Source organism: Castor canadensis, chromosome 12 (assembly GCF_047511655.1).
Source record: "Castor canadensis chromosome 12, mCasCan1.hap1v2, whole genome shotgun sequence".
In the NCBI taxonomy this organism is placed as follows: Eukaryota; Metazoa; Chordata; class Mammalia; order Rodentia; family Castoridae; genus Castor; species Castor canadensis.
Window position 1 is genome coordinate 85,093,357 of NC_133397.1, and position 22,617 is coordinate 85,115,973.

At 39.7% G+C, this 22,617-nt stretch overlaps 1 protein-coding gene across 1 annotated transcript; it reads right to left on the bottom strand.

Moving 5' to 3' along the window:
• Nucleotides 1–7,075: 7,075 nt before the first annotated feature.
• On the bottom strand, nt 7,076–20,597 carry Lyg2 (lysozyme g2). Its single transcript, XM_020152133.2, has 6 exons — nt 20,361–20,597; nt 19,941–20,013; nt 14,301–14,441; nt 13,371–13,567; nt 11,202–11,340; nt 7,076–10,004 (listed from the first exon to the last, which is right to left on the bottom strand). The coding sequence occupies exons 2-6, from the start codon at nt 19,981–19,983 to the stop codon at nt 9,886–9,888; spliced, it is 639 nt and encodes a 212-aa protein (XP_020007722.1). The 5' UTR covers nt 19,984–20,013; nt 20,361–20,597; the 3' UTR covers nt 7,076–9,885.
• Between the last annotated feature and the right edge of the window lie 2,020 nt (nt 20,598–22,617).

Genomic DNA, 22,617 nt, shown 5'->3' on the forward strand with positions numbered 1-22,617 from the left:
CATTAAAATCCCAATGACATTCATCACAGAGATTGAAAAATCTACTCTAAATTTCATTTGGAAACACAAGAGACTGCGAATAGCCATGGCAATACTCAGCAAAAAGAGCAATGCTGGAAGTATCACAATACCCAACTTCAAACTATATTACAAAGCCATAGCAATAAAAACAGCATGGTACTGGCACAAAAACAGATAGGAAGATCAGTGGAACAGAACAGAGGACCTGGATGTGAATCCACACAGCTATGCCCAAACTTATTTTTTACAAAGGCACCAAAAACATACGATGGAAAACAGACAGCCTCTTCAACAAATGTTGCTGGGAAAAGTGGTTATCTGCCTGCAGAAAACTGAAACTAGATCCATGTCTATCACACTGTACTAGTATCAACTCAAAATGGACCAAGGACCTCATATGTGGACTTTAGACCTAAAACAAATGCAGTAATATTAATGGACATGGGTCACATGCTAAGGGGAGAACACATACAGGAGGAATAGGGAAAGGTGGGAAACTCAAAACTTGAAAGTATTTGTGCCTACTTTAGAGGAGCTAATATAGTAATCTTAAACTGACAGAGGTCACTATGGGAAGGTGACCAGGAAGTAGTGAAGAGGTCTGGTAGGGATGAACCAACTCAGGTTGTAATACACATGTGCAAGGAAGCAATGCTAGGAATCTGTGTAGCTATCCTTATCTTAAACTAGCAAAAATGCTTTCTTACTATTGCTTATGTCTTCTCTTCCACAAAATTGGAGAAGAGGGCAGAACAGGTTCTGCCTGGAAGCGAGGAGTTTGGAGGGGAGGGAAGAGCAGGGGGGAGAGATGGCTCAAACAGCATATGCACATTTGAATAAATGAATAAACCATAAAAAAGTTTTACTCCAAAATGGGTAAGAATGACATTGTTTGAACATCTAGATTTAGGTCTACTGACACCTTAAACCAATTGTCATTAACTTTTTGTAGAAATTGTTTTCTCATTTAATTGAATTCTGCAAATTCTGTGAATGGCTCTATCTTGGTCCATTTTGTGTTGTTCTAACAAAATACCTGAGACTGAGTACTTTATAAGAAAAAGAGGTTCATTTTGGCTCACAATTTTGGACACTGAAAAGTTTGAGCTCAGGCAGCCACATCTGGTGAGGGGCTCCTGTCAATGTCATAATATGGCAGATAGCATCACATGGCCGGAGCTCATGCAAGAGTGGTGAGTGGTAGACGAGATCATCTGGTGAAAGAGGAAGCAATAGACCTAGCTGGGGAAGCCAAGCATGCTTTATGATAACCTGCTTTCACAAGATGGGCATTAGTCCTTTCTGAGTATGGTGTAATCACTATCCATTAGGCACACCTCAAAGATCCTACCACTTCTCAATACCATTAGAGTCTGGTCCAGTCTTTCAGCATATGAATGTTTGAGGAACAAACTGTGTGTACAGCATAGCAGGCTCTTTGAGTGAACACTGTACTGTGTGATGAAGAAATCCAAAGCTGGCCAAAATTTGGTCCTTAACCTTGGGACCAAGTTGACAGTCTGTTCAGGAGAGCAGAGATCAACCAAAGGTGTGAAACGTGGGATGCTGTTGAGTGCTGTTTTGTGCCTTGTATCTGTAAATAGGTATGTAGACGTGGATATGTTTTATCCCTAAACTTAATGCCAAAAATACTACTTACTTTATAATTCTATATCACACAGCCTGAACTTTATTATTGCATTCTGCCTGAACAAAACATTCAGCTCTATAAATTCCTTCCTTGTGGAAGAAGAGTATGAAGTTAAAGTGCTTTAGGAATTACTCTACAACAAACTGCCACTCTTTTCAGCTTCAAAATGGATGTTCTTTTGAATTCTTACAGAATCTGTGTCAACAGTTGAGGTTGCTATTTAAAAGAAGGAAAAGGAGGAAGAAATCTTTTAGGAAGAATTATTTTGTTTCCTTGTTTTTCAGATATCTGGTGGGGAGGGAGAATTAAGAATTTTAGGGGTGTTTCAGCACTAGAAAAGCCTGTGTCAATTCATGGAAGATGATGAAGTATCTTTGCATTCTACTGACCAGTTCAGCTCAGGCATGCTTGATGTCCCAATGTCCTGACATAGGTATTAATGTTTTTGAGCACTGCATTAAGGGCAGAAGGGTCACTTTAAATATGGCCATGGAATGAAACCAGATCTCATTAATTAATAAGCTTAAAGGCAATTACAGCTTTAATTAAGTACTAAATGCTTTTCAAGTATTAAGGAGAAAGAAACCCAAAAGACACTATTAAGTGCTCAGTCTAGTTGGAGAGAGACCTCTATGGTCCCATATAAACATTTCCTTTCCTGCAGCAGAACTGAATACGTCTATGTAAATAAAAGCAGTCCTTTCTAATTTAGTGCTGTGTCTTACTGTTGATAATGTGAGTGTAATATAGACCAGGGAAAATTACATTGGTTAATTTTTGCCCAAAGAGAAAAATGTCAGTAAATAATTTTAACCTCAGTAGGCCACAGCTGAAGGAAAGGTTCTAAATGTTGAGTATTTAAAAGTAAAATTGTCTAGAAGAAAAAGTCCTCAGAGAGAATATGGGTATAGATCATTAAATCAGTTTTCTGTTACTGCATAACAAATTAACCATAAACAAAGCTGCTAAAAGCAACCCACACTTTAAATTACCTCATTTTCTGTAGATCAGAAGTGTGGTCAGAGCTTAGGTAAGTAATAATCTGTTTAGATTCTCACAGGCTGCAAAAAAAAAAAAAAAAAGTTTTCTGCCAAGGATAGGTTTTCTTCAGAGCCTTAACAGGGCAATGATTTCCTTCCAAGCTCTGAGGTTGTTGGAAGAATTCATTTCCTTCTAGCTTTAAGATTGATGAAAAGTTGCTTCTTGAAAGCCAGCATTGGGAAGAGACTATCAGGATGAGCACTGTAAGTTAATCACGTAAATGCAATTTCATATATCCCATCACCTTTGTTGCATTCCATTGGCTAGAAGTAAACCACAGGCCCTGCCCGTTTCCAAGGAAGAGAGGAATTACATAGTGTGACTACCAGGAAGCAGGGATCACAGGGATCTCCTTACAGTCTACCAGCCAAGACTGGCAAGTCCATCCTGGAGCTTATCTCTGGAGCTGTGTGGTTGAGAAGGTTCTTCAGATTGGTGTTCCTTTGCTTCACATCATTTCAAAACCTCTTAAAGACTTGTTTCTCAGTCTCGACTTTGTGTCTCTAAGGATTGCTTTGTTTGACCTCTGACTGGTGACCTTTGAAGTTTTCAAACTCAGGAGACAAAGTTATCCAAGCACTATATCCTTAAGCCTGTGATTTGTTTTAGCAAACAGTCTGGGTGAACCCCAAGCTTTAAACTTTGGATCCGCTATGGTGGCCAGCAACTGAATTCCCTTTTTATTCTTAGCTCTACTACTTGGAGTCTGCCTGTGTATGCTCATTTCAGAACTCAAATAACAGTTTGGGAGAGACTTTGAGGGTCTCTGGCTCTTTCCTATCTGTACTTTCTCCATCACTTTTCAGATGGAAAATGAAATGTGTCCCCTAGTTCTTCAAGCTCCTGCTCCACATGACCCTAACTGAGGCCAGCTCTCAACGTCAAGAGCAGTAAAAAAAAATATGGGAAACTCATGGAATGTCTTAACCTTTTCCCAAGAATTTTAATGCACCCAAATATTGTCTACATTTGTTTCCCCACCAGGGTTTTCAGGTAGTTGCTTTTTATATTTTGTTCAGAATTTATATCGTTGAAAGAGACTTGCCTTGATAGAAGCCATTACCAGAAGTAGTACCTGAGATGTTCTAGATAGGAGAGATGGGGCAATGTATAAAATACCTAGCAAGAAACATCTAACACTTCTTAAAACAGGGACAGGAAAGATTGTTATGACATGTCCCTACTTGCCTGGGGAGCTGAACTCAAGCAGAACATGCTGGAAAGCAAGGCCTTTGGAATTCCAGCCAATTTGATCTGATTTAATAGAGAAGCTTGAAGATCCTCACTTATGTGCATATTCTCATAATTATAAAATTCCAATGACTTAATTTAAACCTAAATAAAACTGTTGTAGGGATCTATACAAAACAAGTTTGTGAGCAGTGTATGTTAGCTATCACTGGCATCCTCTTTAGATGTTTTAAGAATTGTATGGAAAACCCATGTGCATCATTCTAAATCCTCTTACACTTACCTCTCATCCTAGCTGCTGTCTGGAAACCTGTTCTTTCATGTTCAACCACCTTGACAGTGCCTTGCTCAGAGCAGCCCCAAGCAACTCTTAATCCTTCCCCTAAGGTTCCTGTGAACCTACTGCACACAAACCTGGCAACCACAGAGCAGTCCTTGACTAGTGCAGGATAGGAGATCATAGACTGCTATCTACCTAACGTGGTAGCCATTATCACAGCTCCTGTTACTAAAACAGCCTTCGATACTTGATATGCAGCAATTGATCTAGAAAATTTCTTATTCCTCCAATGTCAGGAATAGTCTGCATTCACTTAGAATCAATAGAAATAAATAATAGTTCCCTATGACTACATTAGCTTTTCTAGTCTCTAACCCAAGAGTCCAAAGGGTATTGTCTGGATATTCTGCAGAACATCTACATGGTCTTTTCTAAATATATCAGCAGCCCTATGTAAAAAGAGAGGAAAAAGAAAGCACACTGGATTATTGATAAGACACATGCACACCTGAAGGGTATAGATAAGCCCTACAAAGACTTCAGGGACCTGGCACATCAGTGAAGCCTGTAGACCCTAGAGGTCTGAGGAACACCAAGGTATTCCCTGCATAGTACAGAACTAGTTAGTCCCTTTCACCATGGTGGACTAACAGGGAGAAGATGCATTCTCTCACCTGAGACAACCAAGAACCTGGATAAAACATGATACAACAGTTTTCAAGGTACTGGACAGTGATCTTTGAGGAAAGATAAACAAGGAAAGCAAGCCCTGCAATTGCTCCAGTGTGGTGTCCTGGGGGAATTCCCAGGCAACAGCACAAGGTGAATACTATTGATCAAAATATCTTTTAATTCCAAATCGACTCTACCCTCACAGTAGTGAAGTAGTCAGAAACTCTAATATACAAGTCTGCCCATATAATGTTAGTCTTCACACACTGTACAGATGCGTGTCTTGAGTCCTAAGTCAGATCAGATCTGCTGTTTATAGGCTGAAAGCCATTGAGCTGGCAATGGGGAATCCTGCAAAGGCATTCACTTTATCTTTGGACTCCTTTACATTTTGGTGGTCCCTTTCGATCCCAGGAATCCTGTACTCGCTTGACCTCCTGGCTGCCTAAGCCTCTCACGCAGGATCACTTAGTGGTTTCTCACACATTATCTCTCTCCTTTAGTCTCCCCAATATCCTGAGGTAGGTTAACTATTAAACCCATTTTTCAGATATGTTCTTGTAAAGTAGGGAAATCAAAGAGCACTTTGGAAATATTTATCGTGCTTTCTGTCCCAGCTTCCCCTCGGGGGTCATAAATGCTGAGAAAAAAAATTGGTTAATTGAGAAAAGAATGGGGAAAGAATGAGGGGAGAGCTAAAGAACTGGTCTTAGAAGGATGGGAATTTTAAAACATTTATTAAGAATTGATGAATAAAGCAAATATGACTGGACTGAAATGAAGGAAAACAAAAAAGGAGAATCTCAGAACTCATCCCAGCAGGGTGGAAATCCTTAGATGATTGTTAAGAAATGGGATGAATAAAACAGACATTGATGGGGTTAAAAACAAAGGTTTTAATATCAAAGGGTGTGTGGACCATAGAGACTCCTGCTGGACCCCAAGATTAAAGAGCCTCCAAAAAGCCTGCTCTATGTCAGCTTCCTGTTAGCATGACAAATATGGGGCTGGGGGTGAAGTGCAGTGGCTGGATCCTTGCCTAGAATCCACAAGGCTCTGGGTTCAATGCCCAGCACCACAAAAACAGTAACAACAACAATACCATGAGAAAACTCAAGGAGATAAAAGGCTCATTTTGGCTCATAGTTTGGGAGGTTTTTGTTCATGGTTGGTTAGCCTGTTATTTTGGGGCCTGTGTTTCTGGGCCTGGAACGAGAAAGCATAAAATGGCAGAGAGTGTATGGTGGAGCAAAGCTGCTCAGCTCATGGCAGCCAGGAGTGGACAAGAGATGAAGGGGCTGAGGTCCTTCTATCCCCATCAAGGGCATGCCCCCAGTGACTAGAAGACCTTTCACTGGGCCCCATCTCTTAAACAGTCTACCACCTCCCAATAGTACTAAGTTGGAGACAACTTTTAATACATTGGCCTTTGAGGACTATTTTAGATATAAACTATAGCAGTTCACCAAAGTTTGGAGAAATTTTCAAAAGTAAAAGGCAAAGTTCACAAAGAGAAATCTGACCAGCAATCACTAGGGTAGTAGTTAGGCAGGTTAATCAAGATAGAGATAGACGAAAGGACTAGAGTCCCTTTGCTGGACCCCTCACTGGAAATCCAAAGCTTTATGTACACAAAGTGAGTAAATTAACCAGGGGACAAAGAAGTTCCCAGGACTCTTTGATATGGGATCCCTATGCACTGTGGTACCAAAACCTATTGATGAAGCCCTCCTGTGGGCTATATAGTTAGCCTGAGAGCACAGAAATGTAGGGGTTGATAGGATTATGAAAAGCTTTAGGTACAGAAGTTGTGTGATCTTTACTGAATGTTTTATGAGGATAGACATGCCTATGTAAAGTCAAACACCTATCAATAAAATCCTAATGGAGGCTCCATTTAGGAACATATGAGTTTATGGGAGTATGGTAAAAGTTTGTAGGAGAATTAGTATATTTGTATAGACTCTATGTGACATAGTCTCTTTATCTGACTATATAATGGGGATGGATGTTGTATCTGACTTAGAAATGTTCCCCCAATCTAGTAGAACAGAAGACACCAATACCTCACAAGACTAAACATCAGTGTTGAGATCATTATTCAAACTCACAAGTGTGGAGTCTGGAACGCCTTTCCTTTGCTTCCTATGCACAATCTTGGAGAGACCAATACATAGTTCTTATTATGTCACAGGTCTCTTGGCGTGTGAGGCTTTAATGACCAAGAAAAAGAAAGGATGAAAATGTAATCATGAATAAGTACAGCCAAGGAAACATTTTTACATTGTTTTTTGCTTTTAAAACTATAAAACAATTTTCAGCCTCCTGAGAGCCTGGTTTTTTGATAACTAAAAGAACTGACATTTTACAAAGTAGGATATAGACATGGAAAAATTCATCCTCCTTCAGTGGAACACAGACCAAAAAAAATAAAGTCGAGGGTTACTAATGATACAAGAATATTTAATGGTGCCACATTTGAGTATAATATCTTTTACATTATTCTCAGTAAACATCTGGGAATCAGTCTTTGATCTGGAGATGGGAAGAAGATGAAGACTGAGATGGTTCTTTTACATCTAGTTAATCATTCTAATAGATTTGCAGAAGTTTGGCATGGAAATCATGAGGCATATGGGGCTTGTATGTTATTTCCAGATATTTGTGCCATGTTGTTAAGTCATAGAAGAAATCCACCAGTGTTGGAGGAATGTTTTGGCCTCCAGGTGTAGCCCTCGTAAAGCAGATGCTGTCTTAATTTGCATCCCTGTACTAACAGCCTCTTGTCCTTGGAAATGCAGAAAAGTGTTCTGTCTAATTGCCTAGCAGATCAGACTAGCAGATCAGAGTTGCAAGGAATTACAGCCCCCTCCCATACATACCCCTAAAGGTAGATCCCTCAACCAATGACTCTCAGGAATTGATGTGTAAACACTCCAGCTCCTGTCCTTTGGTAGAGCAATTCTGAGGTGTGTGTTTGGTACCATTCCTCACAATTTTCCTGCAAGGGTGAGCTCCATTGCTCACTGTGATAGTTGACTTGATGCAACATGTTTTGTTAGCTATCTTTCCTTACCTGTATCACTAAGCCACTTCATCCCAGTGTTCCTGTGCCTCCCAAGCAAACTTTCTGTACTCAGATTCTTGTCTTAGGGTCTGCTTTTGGGGAACCAAACTGATATCTTGAGTACAGGGCTTCCCACAGGACATTTCTCAGGGTTTCAGCCATAAAGAAAGCACTTAGTCATAGGCTAAGTCAGTCTTGTTTTTCAAATACCTGAACATTATCTTTTGTGGCTATACTTTACTCTAGCAATATGACAACTGAATGAAAGGACTGATAAATCAGATGAAATGCATGCATCTAGGGACAAAGCCCAGAAGAAAGTATTCTTGAGCAAAGTAGACATCTGAAGAATATCCTGGATTTTCCACAAGCAAGAATAAGAATAAAATATTTAACAAGTGGTACAAGTGGGCTCCAACTAATCATAAAAGATGATTACACTGAAGACTGCCACACCAACTGATCATTGGCTCCTCCCAGTGAAACAGATTTCTGTTTCTTCCCAGGCCAGATCTTCAGGCTGGGTTGAGAGGTCATTGGGCAGAGAAGAGTTTACTTGATTTTCTCCAAGGTGGCTCACAGGTGGAGGGTGTGGGATATGATTTTAATTATTTCTCAGAAAGGAAAGTGATGGGTAGAAACATCCACTGAATATCTCCAAAGAGAGCTAAAAGCTCAGCAGGAACCATATCAGCAGGGACTTTGCAATTATTATGCATATTATTATTGCATATTATTGTGTCCTCTTTTGACTATGCAAGTAAAAGCTACAAACAGCACCCAATTTTCTTCTATAGAATTGTCTCTTCTCCATTTTAGGTAGTCTGGGAAAGTCCAACGAGCAAAGTATCCAAGGAGTAGTTGTGTATTTGACCCAAGGCAAACTAACCAGAGTCTCTCCCCTTGGACAATGAAAGTGAAGCAGAATGATGAAAAGATGGGGAGTGTGTGCAGCAAGGGTGCTAATACATCAGCATGAGGATGCTATAAAAATGTGGTCAAGTATTACTGCTCCCTGACCCCAGAGTTGTCTGGTTTCTCTTCATGTCCTTGTTTGGTTCTGAGAGTCTTCTGGTAGTTTTCTGGCAATTTCTTCTTATTGCTTAAAATTTCCATACGTAGTTATATTTTTGCTTGTAACCAAAGAACCATAATTAATTCAGGAACCAAAATGCTTATTTTCAGCCAAGTTTTGTGGGCAACAAACCCCTTAGAAGGAGTTTATGGCAGCAGCTACTGAAAATAGGAGAAAAGAAGACAGTCCATGGATCTTCAGCAAATATGAGAAGGAGACATAGGAGGCTGGTGTGGGCCTGAAGGATGTGCTGTGCATCATTTGTAGGTCAGCATCATCTTGGTCAGCTCTCAGTTACTTATGGAACCAGAATTCCATTCCTAAGTTTTCATTGGCTTGTGAATCAGAAAATTCTCATATCCAAAGCCCTAGGGATTGGGGTAGCTACTGGGAAAAGGACAAAGGCTCAGACCAGGCTCATTTAACTTCCTATAAGTAATTCTGATAGATAGGGTATAAATGGGTGTTGAAATCGTAGGATAAAATGAGGCCTTGCTGGAATGTATAGACGTCACTTGCCATGATATTCACATTGACCACAAGGCAATTATGGCAGTTATACGCATGCCTCTGCACATTTCATGGGAACCATATTATGAACTGCGTGAATTTTCTTTCTCTCTCTCTCTCAGTTCTGGGAACCAAAATTGGGGCCTTGCATATGTGAGGCAAGTGTTCTCCCACTGAGCTACATCTCCAGCCTCTCTTTTCTTCTTTTCATTTTTTTTTTTTTTTAGTGCTTACTTTTGTGAAAATGATTGGGAAATGGATTTTGTTTCTTGTTCAATCATGTCTTTGCCAGTGTTGAGTGTAACTTATTCATATCAAACTCTCAAAGAAGGGGCATCTGAGTACCCTGCCAATGTGGCCCATCCACAGTGCTTTGCCTAGAAGCCATGTTTTTTATAGAATTTAGCTCGGGCAATAATATCATTAGCCAAGTCAGCATCTATGTCCACGGGTGTGACAATGGTTTCAATTCCTGACTTAAAGGCAGAAAGACCACCTGAAATGAAATACAAGGGTTTAGACTCCAATATTAATTGTCGGCAGAAGTACAATAAGAGCATTCCCAGGACATCCACCCTGTAGGCAAATCTTCCGAAGCAGGCAGCGCCAAATTCTCCTTTCCCTTCTTCCCTCCTCTCCTTTCATCTATCTTCTCTCTCTGTTTTGCTTTTTATGTAGTCCAGGCCTGGAGGAACTAGATACCTAGTAAATCTCCAGTCTGAGATTGTGATATTCTCTCATTTATTCAATAATTCACTCATTCATTCAGCCAGTAAATGTTTGAAGCACCTACTATGTGTCATAAGAGGTGCCACACTGAATGCAGGGTACCCATGATTATAGTATCCATTTTCTCACACAGTTTGTATACATGCACTTGCTATTGTACCCTAAATTTTATCTTCCCAGTAGTTACTTATCTATTAGCGTAATAGTGCTGTCAAGAGATGACCCTGTCCTGATGCTGCATTCAAAGACCTTAAAATAGACAACTATTTATTCTGAGTTTAGACTGTTAATATATGGAAGGAAGTAAAGTAAATACATACTATGGGTCTACAGCAGGTACCTTAGGAGTTGATGTGGTTGGAAGTGAAGAAAGGAGAAGCCAATGAGCCTAAGGGAAAAAAATCTAATTTTCTGGCTAGGATGCCTGTCTACATTATGATGCCTCCAAAGACACAGAAAATACAAACAAAATAGCAAATTTATAGTGGGAGGCTAGAAAGTTTGTTCTGTCTGTGAGACATTGAACTTGAGGGGCTATGATCAGCCAAACCAAGATTTCCACTTGGACCTCTTAGGGTACCTGAAGTCATGAGAATGCTCAGAGACAAAAATTTATTCAAACAATTTTGAAAATGGTTAATAGCTTTTTGTATCAGGAAAAAAACTATGAGATGGTAAACAGATTCATTTAAACTACTGCATCAGCTCCCAAGACACCACTCAGTGGCTTAACGACTGATCAGAGATGCACTAAGACTCCCAATATCTTGCAGGAGAGTAAAGGAAGTTGGTAAAAATTGAAGTAACACCATGATTCAGAGAATGCTACTGCAACTTTACGTAACTCCTCTCACTCCACAGCTGACCCAATAGGAATGCCCCCGGGGGGCCTCAAGACACATTCCATATTTAATATATTGTCTCATTCACTGCCATTTAAACAAAACACTGAAAGTATGCCTACCTCTGAGGTGTTGAGACACACTCCATGTGGGGAATTTTCTCTGGACTGCCTTAATTCTGTCTGCAAGAATCCCAACAGCCTGTAAAAGGTGTTCTTTGCTGTCCCAGGAACCAATAGGATGGTGAACTTGTATATCGAGCTAGAAAATTCAGACAATAATGTTAGTATCTCGACAAGGTAACACATTTTTCTGTTGTTCATAACTTCTCCTCTTGTGTTCAATTTCAGAGACACTGGGCCTGGACTTCTTTCATTTATCCCTGCCAAAGTCAATTCTACTGGCCTGTCTTTCATAGAGAAAAGAGTCAAAGAAATAAAGTAAGGTCTGGGAGAAGTGGAAATGCATGGCTTTAGCTAAGACTTGAAATATACAAAAAGAAGATAAAGAGGAGGGGAAAAGTCGTTGGAAAATAAATTCCACTCAAGGTCTTGACATTTTAATAAAAAATAGCTATCTAAGCCAATTCAAATAAAAATTTATTTCTAGTGGGGTACAGGGGCACACACCTATAATCCTAGCACTTGGGAGGCTGAGGCAAGAGGATCACAAGTTCAAGTCCAGCCTGGGCTACATAGTGAGACCCTGTCTCAAAAAAAAAAGAGAAAACCAAACTTTTGTTTCTAACTGAGAAGTCTAGAAGTCTGGTTTCATCAGGTGATTTAAAAATACAACCTTAAAGAAATGAAAATTGAAATCACACTAAGATTCCACCTTACCCCTGTTAGAATAGCCATGATTAGCAACACCACCACCAACAGGTGTTGGCGAGGATGCGGGGAAAAAGGAACCCTCTTACCCTGCTGGTGGGAATGTAAACTAGTACAACCACTCTGGAAAAAAATTTGGAGGCTACTTAAAAAGCTAAACATTGATCTACCATTTGATCCAGCAATACCACTCTTGGGGATATACCCAAAAGACTGTGACACAGGTTACTCCAGAGGCACCTGCACACCATGTTTATTGCAGCACTATTCACAATAGCCAAGTTATGGAAACAGCCAAGATGCCCCACCACTGACGAATGGATTAAGAAAATGTGGTATCTATACACAATGGAATTTTATGCAGCCATGAAGAAGAACGAAATGTTATCATTTGCTGGTAAATGGATGGAATTGGAGAACATCATTCTGAGTGAGGTTAGCCTGGCCCAAAAGACCAAAAAATCGTATGTTCTCCCTCATATGTAGACATTAGATCAAGGGCAAACACAACAAGGGGATTGGACTTTGAGCACATGAGTAAAGCGAGAGCACACAGGGAGGGGTGAGGATAGGTAAGACACCTAAAAAGCTAGATACCATTTGTTGTCCTCAATGCAGAGAAACTAAAGCAGACACTTTAAAGCAACTGAGGCCAATAGAAGAAGGGGACCAGGAACTAGAGAATAGGTTAGATCAAGAAGAATTAACCTAGAAGGTAACACACGCACAGGAAATCAATGTGAGTCAACTCCCTGTATAGCTATCCTTATCTCAACTAGCAAAAACCCTTGTTCCTTCCTTTTATTACTTATACTCTCTCTTCAACAAAATTAGAGAGAAGGGCAAAATAGTTTTTGCTGGGTAGGGAGGGGGTAAGGAGGGAGAGGGAGGGGGTGGGGGAAGGGGGGAGAAATGACCCAAACATTGTATGCACACATGAATAAAATAAAAATAAAAAAAAAAAAGAGAGCATACAACTATAGATACAATAAAGATCTTTTTAAAAAGCAAAAAATAAACAAATACATAAAATTCAACCTTACAGCAAGTACCCAGATAATTTTTATCCCCTTCGAGTTAACCCAAAGGAACAAGTTGGTTCAAGTAGGACTTAATTATAGTGTTTGTTTCAATTCACATGGATGAAATTTTCTACTTCAGGAACCCCAAGAGAACATCTGTAATAATAGTGCCCTTTATAAAATTTTCCCAGTTGAAGTACATTGCATATTACTTAGTGCAGAATTATAATTATTATACATATAACACTTTTTAGAAATGTGCAATAACTGATAAGCCTTGAGTGAAATACCAAAAATGTGTTATGGAAATCATAGAATAAATTATGCTGAAGTCCCTATAGCCAGACACTAGGGTGTCTGCAAGGAAGACACTAGGGTGTCTTCATCCTTCTGCAAGGAAGGAGAAGTGGGGCTAGTGGAAATGTCTCCAGCTATGTACCTGCATCAAGCCAAATTTAAGTCCCCTGTGGTCCCAGCCATTTTGTAAGACAGTTCCACCATGGCTTTCTCTGGAGATGATGGCTGCAATGATAGCAGGGTCGATGCAGTATCTCTGCCCCACTTCTTTGATCAGGACCTGATAAGGCTTTATGGCCTTCAAATCCATCTCAGCAAACATTTCAGAACCATGGATCCCTGCCAATAGAAAAGAAACTGTTTATTCCAGAAGAAGACCCTTTCTCAAAGTTCACTAAATTAGCCACAGTCCTTGACCACTGCCTACAGCTTGGGACAACTATTCTAAGACATCCTTTTGATCTCTGACTGTCAGGTCCACAAACCTCAACAGGTGCCACTGTTGCTCTGCTTCTCCTTTCTGCCTTGCTGGTGCATTGAGAGGACTAGGAGTCAGTCAATCTGAGTTTTAGCCTGGATGTGCCACCCCTAGCTCTGTGCTAGGGGAAGTTGCTCCTCCCTGCTGAACCTCAGTGCTCTGATCTGTGAATTGAGGGTGCAGGGTTCCATGTGACCTTGTGGCTCCTTCTAGCGCTGACCCTCTAATACCTGGATAATGTCATAAAGAAGACTTTGGAACAAGATTTTAAAGGAGAGGAAGTACAAAGATCTTGCTTAAAATGCTGTGCTCTAGCATGAATTAAGCATAACAACAAACAAAAACAAAGCCAGAATCTACCATTTTATTTAGAGAATAGTTTCAATATGTAGAAATAAGCACATCTGGACAAAGTCTGGAAAGAATGGGGGTGAGGGAATGAAAAGAAATGGTTTGTTATATTGGGCAGGACTTTATTTTTAACATTTAATTTTGATATGATTGTTACAGTAATGATGACACCTTTTCCAAATTAAGTTACTTCCTAAGCAAGATTCTAAAAATGATGGAAATATCTGCTCTATTTTCACTTACCACAGCTAATCAAGTTGTTTATCTCACAGGGGACCCCAGAGGTCTCCATGGTCATGATGTCCCCATAGCAGCCGTGGTACAGGCGAGGATGCAGGCGCGGGTTCATGGAGTAAGTGAAAGAGTATAAGCCCCTGGAAGTGCCTGGGAGGGAGAATGATAACTTAATGAAATCTGTGAGAAAATATTGCTTGAGCTGCTATGAGGAAAACACACACACACCCCCCAAAACCAAAGGTGAAGGCCATAGATTAGTCCTCCTTAAGTATCTTTTTTTTTTAAATAACATTCATGGTTCATCAGATAAAGTAGAAATGGCCCCTTCCTACTCTATTCAACCTCTTGGGGTTTTTTTTTTTTCCACTTTGTTTTGTTTTTAATACAGCATTTAACTCTAAAACACCATGCAAAGTCTTATGAAAATCAATCTGTACTGGTCTCAAGTACACTAAAGTCTTGATGAGAATTAAAATTGCCACAAGATTTGTGTTTTCTTTCAGTGATGGGAATTGGGCCCAAGGCTTCCCATATATAAGTTCATGCTCTGCCACTGAGCTACATCTACAGCCCACCACAAGCTATTTAAGCAAAAACCTCAAGAAAAATTTTAAAACATTTCTAATACAAATGCTCCTATAGAGGTAAACTTGTAGCTGCACAATGTGCCTTTGTTAAGAACTATAAGAAGGAAAGGAACCATAATTAGTTAAGCATATCCTATGTCATGCTAATGTGAAGTTGTTTCTAAGTCTATTTAATAAAATCAGAAGTAAAAAATTTAATTACCATGACTACTAAAGTTAAATCTATTCTTAACTTTTACTGTTTCATTTTGACCTGAATAGTTCTGTTCAGGTCTATTTGCTAAAGGAAACATATTATTTTCTCTAATGTTGACAAGTTTATTCTTATAGTTTTAATGAGTGCTGATTTGTACCTTAAGATTATAAACATTTATAAGAAAGTGGCTTTGTTAAAATATTTGATGTAAAAAAGCTATTGTCTCAAAAATGTAAACAATTTTTTCATGTGTGTGTGGTACTAGGGTTTGAACCTAGGGTCTTACATTTTCTAAGCAAGCTCTCTACCACTTGAGCCATGCCCCTAGTCCTTTTGCTTTTAGTTTGTCTTTGAGATAGGGTCTCATGCTGACTGTGCCTGGGCTGGCCTCTAATTATCTACTCTGCCTTCAGAGTATTTGGGACCAGAGGCACGACACAATGCCCAGCTTGTTTTTGAGATAGGGTTTCACTAACTTTTGCCTGGGCTGGCCTTGAAACATGATTCTCCTGTCTCTGCCTCTAAGTAGCTGGGATTACAGATGTACCCCCACCACACATGGTTATGTAAACAATGATTTTTTTAATAGAGATGGATTTGCTCCACCTACCATATGTATAGTTCTAATCAATATAATAATATAAGAGCCTACACACTCTCTTAAAATAAGGTTTACAACAAATGGAACTCTTCTTTCTAATATTTGTTTTATAAGGAAAACAAAAAGTCTTAAAACTTAACTTTTTTAAAGCATGTAATTTTTTAAGAAGTAAAACTCTTTAAAGCAAATAAAAATGCAGGCATAACTTTCTCTTATTCACAAACAGGCAAAAAAAGGAATTGTGAATGAACCAAAAAGTTAGATGATGAAACTATCACATAAATTGGGATAGTGAGAAAGATTATCCAGATAATAAAAGTAGCAGAAACCAGCAAAGCCATTATACACTCTAAGAAATGGATTTTCCACGTAGGCTGTATCTGTGGCTCGAGTGGTAGAGCACCTGCTTAGCAAGTGCAAACCCTGAGGTGAAACTCCAGTACTGCCAAATTTATATAGTGTGCTTACTATCCCAGGGCTGAAGGCATGGCTCAAGTCATAGAGAGCCTGCCTAGCAAGAATGAGGCCCTGAGTTCATACCCCAGTGCTGAAAAAAAAAAAAAAGACTATACAAAGACAGCATTTTTCAATCTTTTATTGGCAATAAGCCAAAAGTCTGACACACTGTGTGGGTGAGGCTTTGAGGAAGCTGGCAGCATATTCGTCAGCTTTCTATTACTATGATGAAATACCTGACAGAGGCTAATAAAGAGAGGCTTATTTTGGCTCACAGTTATGGAGCCTCTGATCCAAGATCAGGTGTCCCTGATCTTTGGAGGACCTAGTGGGCATGTGTTGGTGGGTGTACATAGTGAGTGAACCACTTCATCATGATCCAGGAAGCAGAGAAAGATTGAGAGGCTGGCGTCCCACAATTCACTTAAGGGACATGTCCTCAATGACCTAATGACCTCTCATAAGGCCTCACCTCCTAAAGGTCCACAGTATCTCCCAATATGCCACCCAGGGGACCAAGCATTTAACACCTTTAGGGGACACTCAACCAAATCATATGTTGCTGTAGAGTGGGGTTTTGCCATAGACTGTTCCTTTTCAGTACTGTGTAATAGCAAAAGACAGGAACCAATGTAACTGTCACTAATGTAGGGACTGACTGAATAAGTAATGCTATGACTACATTGTGGCATACTGTGCAGGTATTAAATGGAAAGAGAAAGATCTGTATATATTACCATAAATTTATCTCTAGGCACAGAATAGTCTTAATTGAATCATACTCTTCGTGTGAGAAAAGATAGAAATATGATTGCGCATGCCTATGTAATTTGCTTATATTTTCAAAGAAACAATACAAAGACGAACCAAAAGCTACTAAGAATTGTTGGTCATGGGGTAAGGTAAGAGAGTAAAAGGGACAGGAATAGAGACAAGAATTCTCTAAATGTACCTTTTCACAGTTTTTACTTTGGAACTGTATAAATGTTGCTATAATTTTAAAAATTAAATTGAATAGGAAAAAAGGAATCACAAAGAAGAAAAATAATAGACCCAACTCTACATCAAACTGAAAGCATAATTAGATCAGAGAGTTATTTCATATGATTTCACAACATGTCAGTGTAAGTATATACCACTAATGGACTACAATCACATGAATACAAAGAATCATAAGAAAATCATGAACTATATTCAAAGACTCACTGTTGGTTGATAATAATGTTACAGTTATTTTGACATTTAAATACACAAAAAAGTAATAATGTTACTAGAGCCAAGATTTTTTGTGAAAGATAATAGGTATAGATATAAAACCCAGATAAAATCCTTACATTCTTAAATGTGAATATGAAATATTTTTGCAAATGCATAATTATTTTTCCATTTTAAAGAAGATATGCATTTTCTAGTTCTTGACTCTGAAAAGACCTGGAAGGAATGACAACCCCACAGCAGTGGAGCATCCTAGGAACCTAAACTGTGATCTCTACATATCATTTCCTGCTAAGCAGAACCAGTTCTCCTGGGAAAATGACTGATTCCTGGTCTGGGACAGGAAATGCGTAAGATAAGCAAGGAGCATTTTCTTGTGCCAGAGGTGGTCCTTACATGTTAGAAACATGTACAATTTTACAGGTGAAGTGTTTTGACAGTGTACATTTGCTCTAAAATATTCCAACTAAAGACACACACACATACATCAAAAAAAAAAAAACAAGGTAGGAATGAGGGACAGATAAAATAAAAGTAGCAAATGTTAAAAATTCTTAACGGTGGTGGTTATAGGTATATGAAGGCTTACTATACAAATCTATTTTGTGTGTCTGAAAATTTCTATGGCTAAAAGTTTTCTTTAACATTACTTTATCAGGGGGCCTGGAGGCGTAGCTCAGTGGCAGAAGGTGTGCTGGGCTTGCACAAGGCCCTGGGTTCTGTCTCCACATCAAAAAAACCCAAACATGTTAGTTTATCAGAGATCCTTTTTGTCTACCTATATTAAAAAGACAACACAAAGAATGAGGCTTAACCTCATTTATCCTCCTTTATCTTACATTTTTATGTTTATATTTATAGTTCACCACCATTTTATTGGGGAGGCAGCCTTTGCCATCCTCACTGTGTGACCCACAACCCACAGACATCAGAGTGACCTGGAATGCTTATTAAAAACATTTAGCCCAGGGCTCTTCATACCAGACCTACAGAATCAGAGAGAGACCTACAGAGAAGGCTAGTTAAAAGTGTGATTCTTTGGCCTAATGTTGTCAGCTATCAGAAGCTATCAGAAGCTGACGACATCGGGCCAAAGAATCACACTTTTAATTAGCCTTCTCAGTTGAATTTTGAATGAAGTTTGAGAACCACTGCTTTAGGGGAGCTGAAATATGACCATAAACCTATCATGAACACCCAAGTCTTTTTTTTTTTTTTGTCAGTACTAGAGATTAAACTCAGGATCTTAAAAGCACTCTACTACTTGAACTACTCCCCCTCTCCACCCAGTTTGCTTGTCAGGTAAAGAGCTTACACTTTTGCCCAGGCCTGCCTCAGACCACAATCCTCTAACCCCTACCTCCCAGCTAGCTGGGATTACAGATGTGAGCCACCACATCCAGCCCCATGGGCCCTTTTTAAAATTATAGTCACCCTTCAGTTGTACACAGTATGATAGCTCATGATTAATCCACTGTCTATATAACTCTGCTTCCACCTGGCAATTAAAAACAAGTAAAAATTTAAAATTATGCTACCCTGCTTTTGCCCATAAGTAACTACAAATTATTGCTTTTAGGCAAGTTCGCATTTTCAAATTTAGAATTAAATATTTTAGAAGTCCTTTTTTTTTAATTGGTGGTACTGGGGTTTGAACTCAGGCCTTTGTGCTATACAGGTGTTCTACCACTTAAGCCACTCCATCAACCCTCAGAAATCCTTTCATCTCAATCACCACTTTACAAATAAAGACAACTTGAATATTGCTAACTATGGCTCTTTATTTTCTTAGGCTAAAGTTTCCTTCTCTCCTAATTCAAGGTCCCTTACCAATCACCAATCATCCTCTTAGGAATCCCCTCTTCTGTTCTGGGCACACTACCTGCTTATTATATCCAAAGCATCTGTCTCTGTGCCTTGACTGAGTTATTCCTCCCTACCAGCAGGCTCTTTCCTTCTTGTATTTCCTTCTTGTGTTAAATCACCAAGCATCCTTCAACTTCATGTCCTCCTCCAAAGCTTTTCAGGTCTGAACTCCCTAGCTAAATGTGAGCTCTTCTTCCTACCACTTGAGCCATTCCACTAGCCCTGAGCTCTTCTTCCTAACTTCCTTCTGGAACAGAGGGGGTTTTTTCTCTGTATACTCACTTAACTCTTTTTTTTTTTATGGTCCTGGGGTTTGAACTCTGGGCCTCACACTTACTAGTCAGGCTTTCTACCATTTCAGCCTCCCCTGCCCCCAGCCCTAGGAGATTCATTTAACTCACTGACTGCCTACTGCCTGGTGTTGATAATTTTCTGTTTATATGTCTTGCCTCCATCATCTCTTTGATAAGAAATCAAACCTACTAGGTGCATTGTCAGACAGTAAGTAAGTAGACCAATTACTATTTAATTACGTTAAATCCTCACTGATAGCTCCTTCATCTGCTTGGCAAACAGCATACATTCTTAATTATAGTAATAGCAGTTGGTTAATGACTGAGCAGGTCAGGTGACCCCATTCTTCCATTGCTCTTTCTGATTCATGACTATGCTGAATGTTTCATAGGCACCCTGAGAACCATGATAAATGTCAATCAATGACTTACCGATGAGGGCAATAAGTCCCAAAAACACGACAGAGGATAGCATGGTGGCAAATCTTATCCTATGAGATGTGTTCTGGTTTGAAATAGAAGCAGATTAATTTTAAAACTTGAAGGTTTCTTAAAGGGAAGTTCCTTTGATTTAAAAAAAATAGTTTAGAGTCATTACCAATTATAGACCCATTTTCCGGTTCCGAGATAGCATTCTCACAGTCTCGGCATATGGCTTATTGGATCACTCACTTTCCTCATTTCAATCAAATTTCATATTGACATGAGCCCAAGCACATTTTACGTATGCTACCACACACACACTTACAAGAGCTTTGTTGTACTCTATTTCTTCCTTAAAAGTCTCTTTTCTTGATTTCATTCAAAAGACAGTTTATAAGTTTTAAAAGATACCAGAAAGCCAGCACTTACCTTGTTTGCTGCCTTCCTGAGAAAATCTCCCTCTCTCTTTGAGAAGGTGTTTTGTAGGTCAAGATTTTAGAGTGTAATGACCTTCGTCTTATAACCAAGGTTTATCAATTGGAGAATCCATTAGTCATTCGATCACCATGCCTCCGGCTTCAACTGAGCAGACTCCAGTGTGGCTCCACCACCATGAAGGAAGCTTTTAAACATGAGCACGTAGACTCACCTGCCTCTTCTTATCTTTGTCCTGTACCAACAATTGGTTGAAGAGCTTTATATATGGTTTAAAGCCCTCTCTTTAAACCACTGACCTCATCAGACCTGATTATAATGGTATTTTGGATTTAGGTGGCTCCTTTAATAGAAGGGCTTCAAAGTGTTTATGGACCACTACCAATTAATTAATCTAATGAGCCCTCATGTTGTACTGGAGGCATCTATTTGGTGGATTGTTTCTGGATACCTAAAATGGTACTAGGCAAACATCTTCTAAATTTGAGAAGAAGCAAATAATTAGCCTAAAAACAGATAAATAAACAGGAAATACTAGCAGCTCTCATTCCTGAATTGGTGATTTATCTGAAAATCTGAGTTCCCCATTTCAGTGTCACATATTTCCCATGCCAATACTTCGTGGCTCTCCTACCATCATGTTGCATGATTGTGATAGGTTACCTTAGCTCCTCGATCCAATTTTACCTCTGACCCAGTAGCTACCTGCTCTGGGAGAGCAATTAAAAGTCACAGAGTAGCAATGTGGTACTCAATTCCCAAATTTTCAGAGATGTTGGGAGAAAAGGATTTGGCCAGAGTGAAAAATTCTTCAGGGATAGGGTATTGTTCTTTACACTTATTCCCCAAGTAAAAGATGAAGAACACTGTTCGACCCCCCCCCAAAAAAAAATAGGAAATGGGAGAGACATTCTTGAACTAGGCAAAGCACATTTCCTAGAAGGGAAGAAGAAGCCTGGCCTGGATCCTTCTAGAAGTGTGAAAAGTTTCTAAGACTGCACACAATCCTTACCACATCCACCAGGAGATGGAACATGAAGGCACTGAGTCAAACAACTTTTCACTCCCTGGCAGTGAACACCACAGCTCCTAAGAGAACATGTCCACAAGGCTGAGCTCAGCGCAAGCTCTCAGCGCATCCACTTTTGTTTTGCCTGCCTTTTCTCACGCACAACAGGCTGCGCTTTAAGGGCCTTGATCTTAGCGTTCAGGAAGGTGTTCTGAGACAATGGGTGATCCCTGCCTTGAGGCTCAGGACTTGTGGGTGGCTACACAGCCACACAGCAGTCAGGGCTGCTTTCTTTAGTTTAAGTTTTTGTTTTTGTTTTGAGGGGCTCGGGTTTGAACTCAGGGCTTCACGCTTGCAAAGCAGGTGTTGTACCACTTGAGCCACACCTCCAGTCCATTTTGCTTTGGTTCTTTTGGAGATGGGAGTCTCATGAACCATTTTCCTGGGCTGGCCTCAAACTGAGATCCTCCCAATCTTAGCTTCCCAAGTAGCTAGGATTACAGGTGTGAGCCACTGGCACCTGGACAGGGCTGCCCTTTTAGTAGGGGGTTTCATATGTGTCTAGCTGCCCTGAGGCAGCTCTTAGAAACACGTAGCTTATTACTGGTGACAGTACATTGTAGATCACATTGATACTATGTTCATGGCCCACAGAGCAGAGTGAGCTGGGTCACATATGTGAGGCTTCTAGGCTACATGCAATGAGAAAGTTCTGGAAAGGAGAAAGAATTGGAAATTAGACAAACTGTCAAGAAGACATTTAGACTGCTGGTGGAGTGGCTCCAGTGGCAGAGTGTCTGCCTAGCAGGTGTGAGGTCCTGAGTTCAAACTCCAGTACAGGAAGAAGAAGAAGATTATTTCTCTTCCTGCTTTTGGTAGTGGGGCTGTGAGTCCCTCTTGATATGAGGATATTAATGTCCAGACTCTCTGTAACTTACACTATTATTCTGCTTTGGGCAAACTGTAAGAAATTCATTTGACAGCCTTCAAATGTCAGGTTCCTTTGGACATTAAAGTCAGAGAACTTAAGCAATTTATCAAAGATGGCACAGTTATCATAAGGCAAAGTCAGAACTTGAACCCAGGTCTGTGAGATTCTCCACTATAGCAGAGGAACCAGCACTCTGGACCAATGGCTCTGCAGAGCAATTATTGCAACAGGGCCAAAGCAATCTTCACACAAAGTATCTCCTGCAGCCTGAATAAATACTGAATAAATAATACCAACCGTGGATATTTATA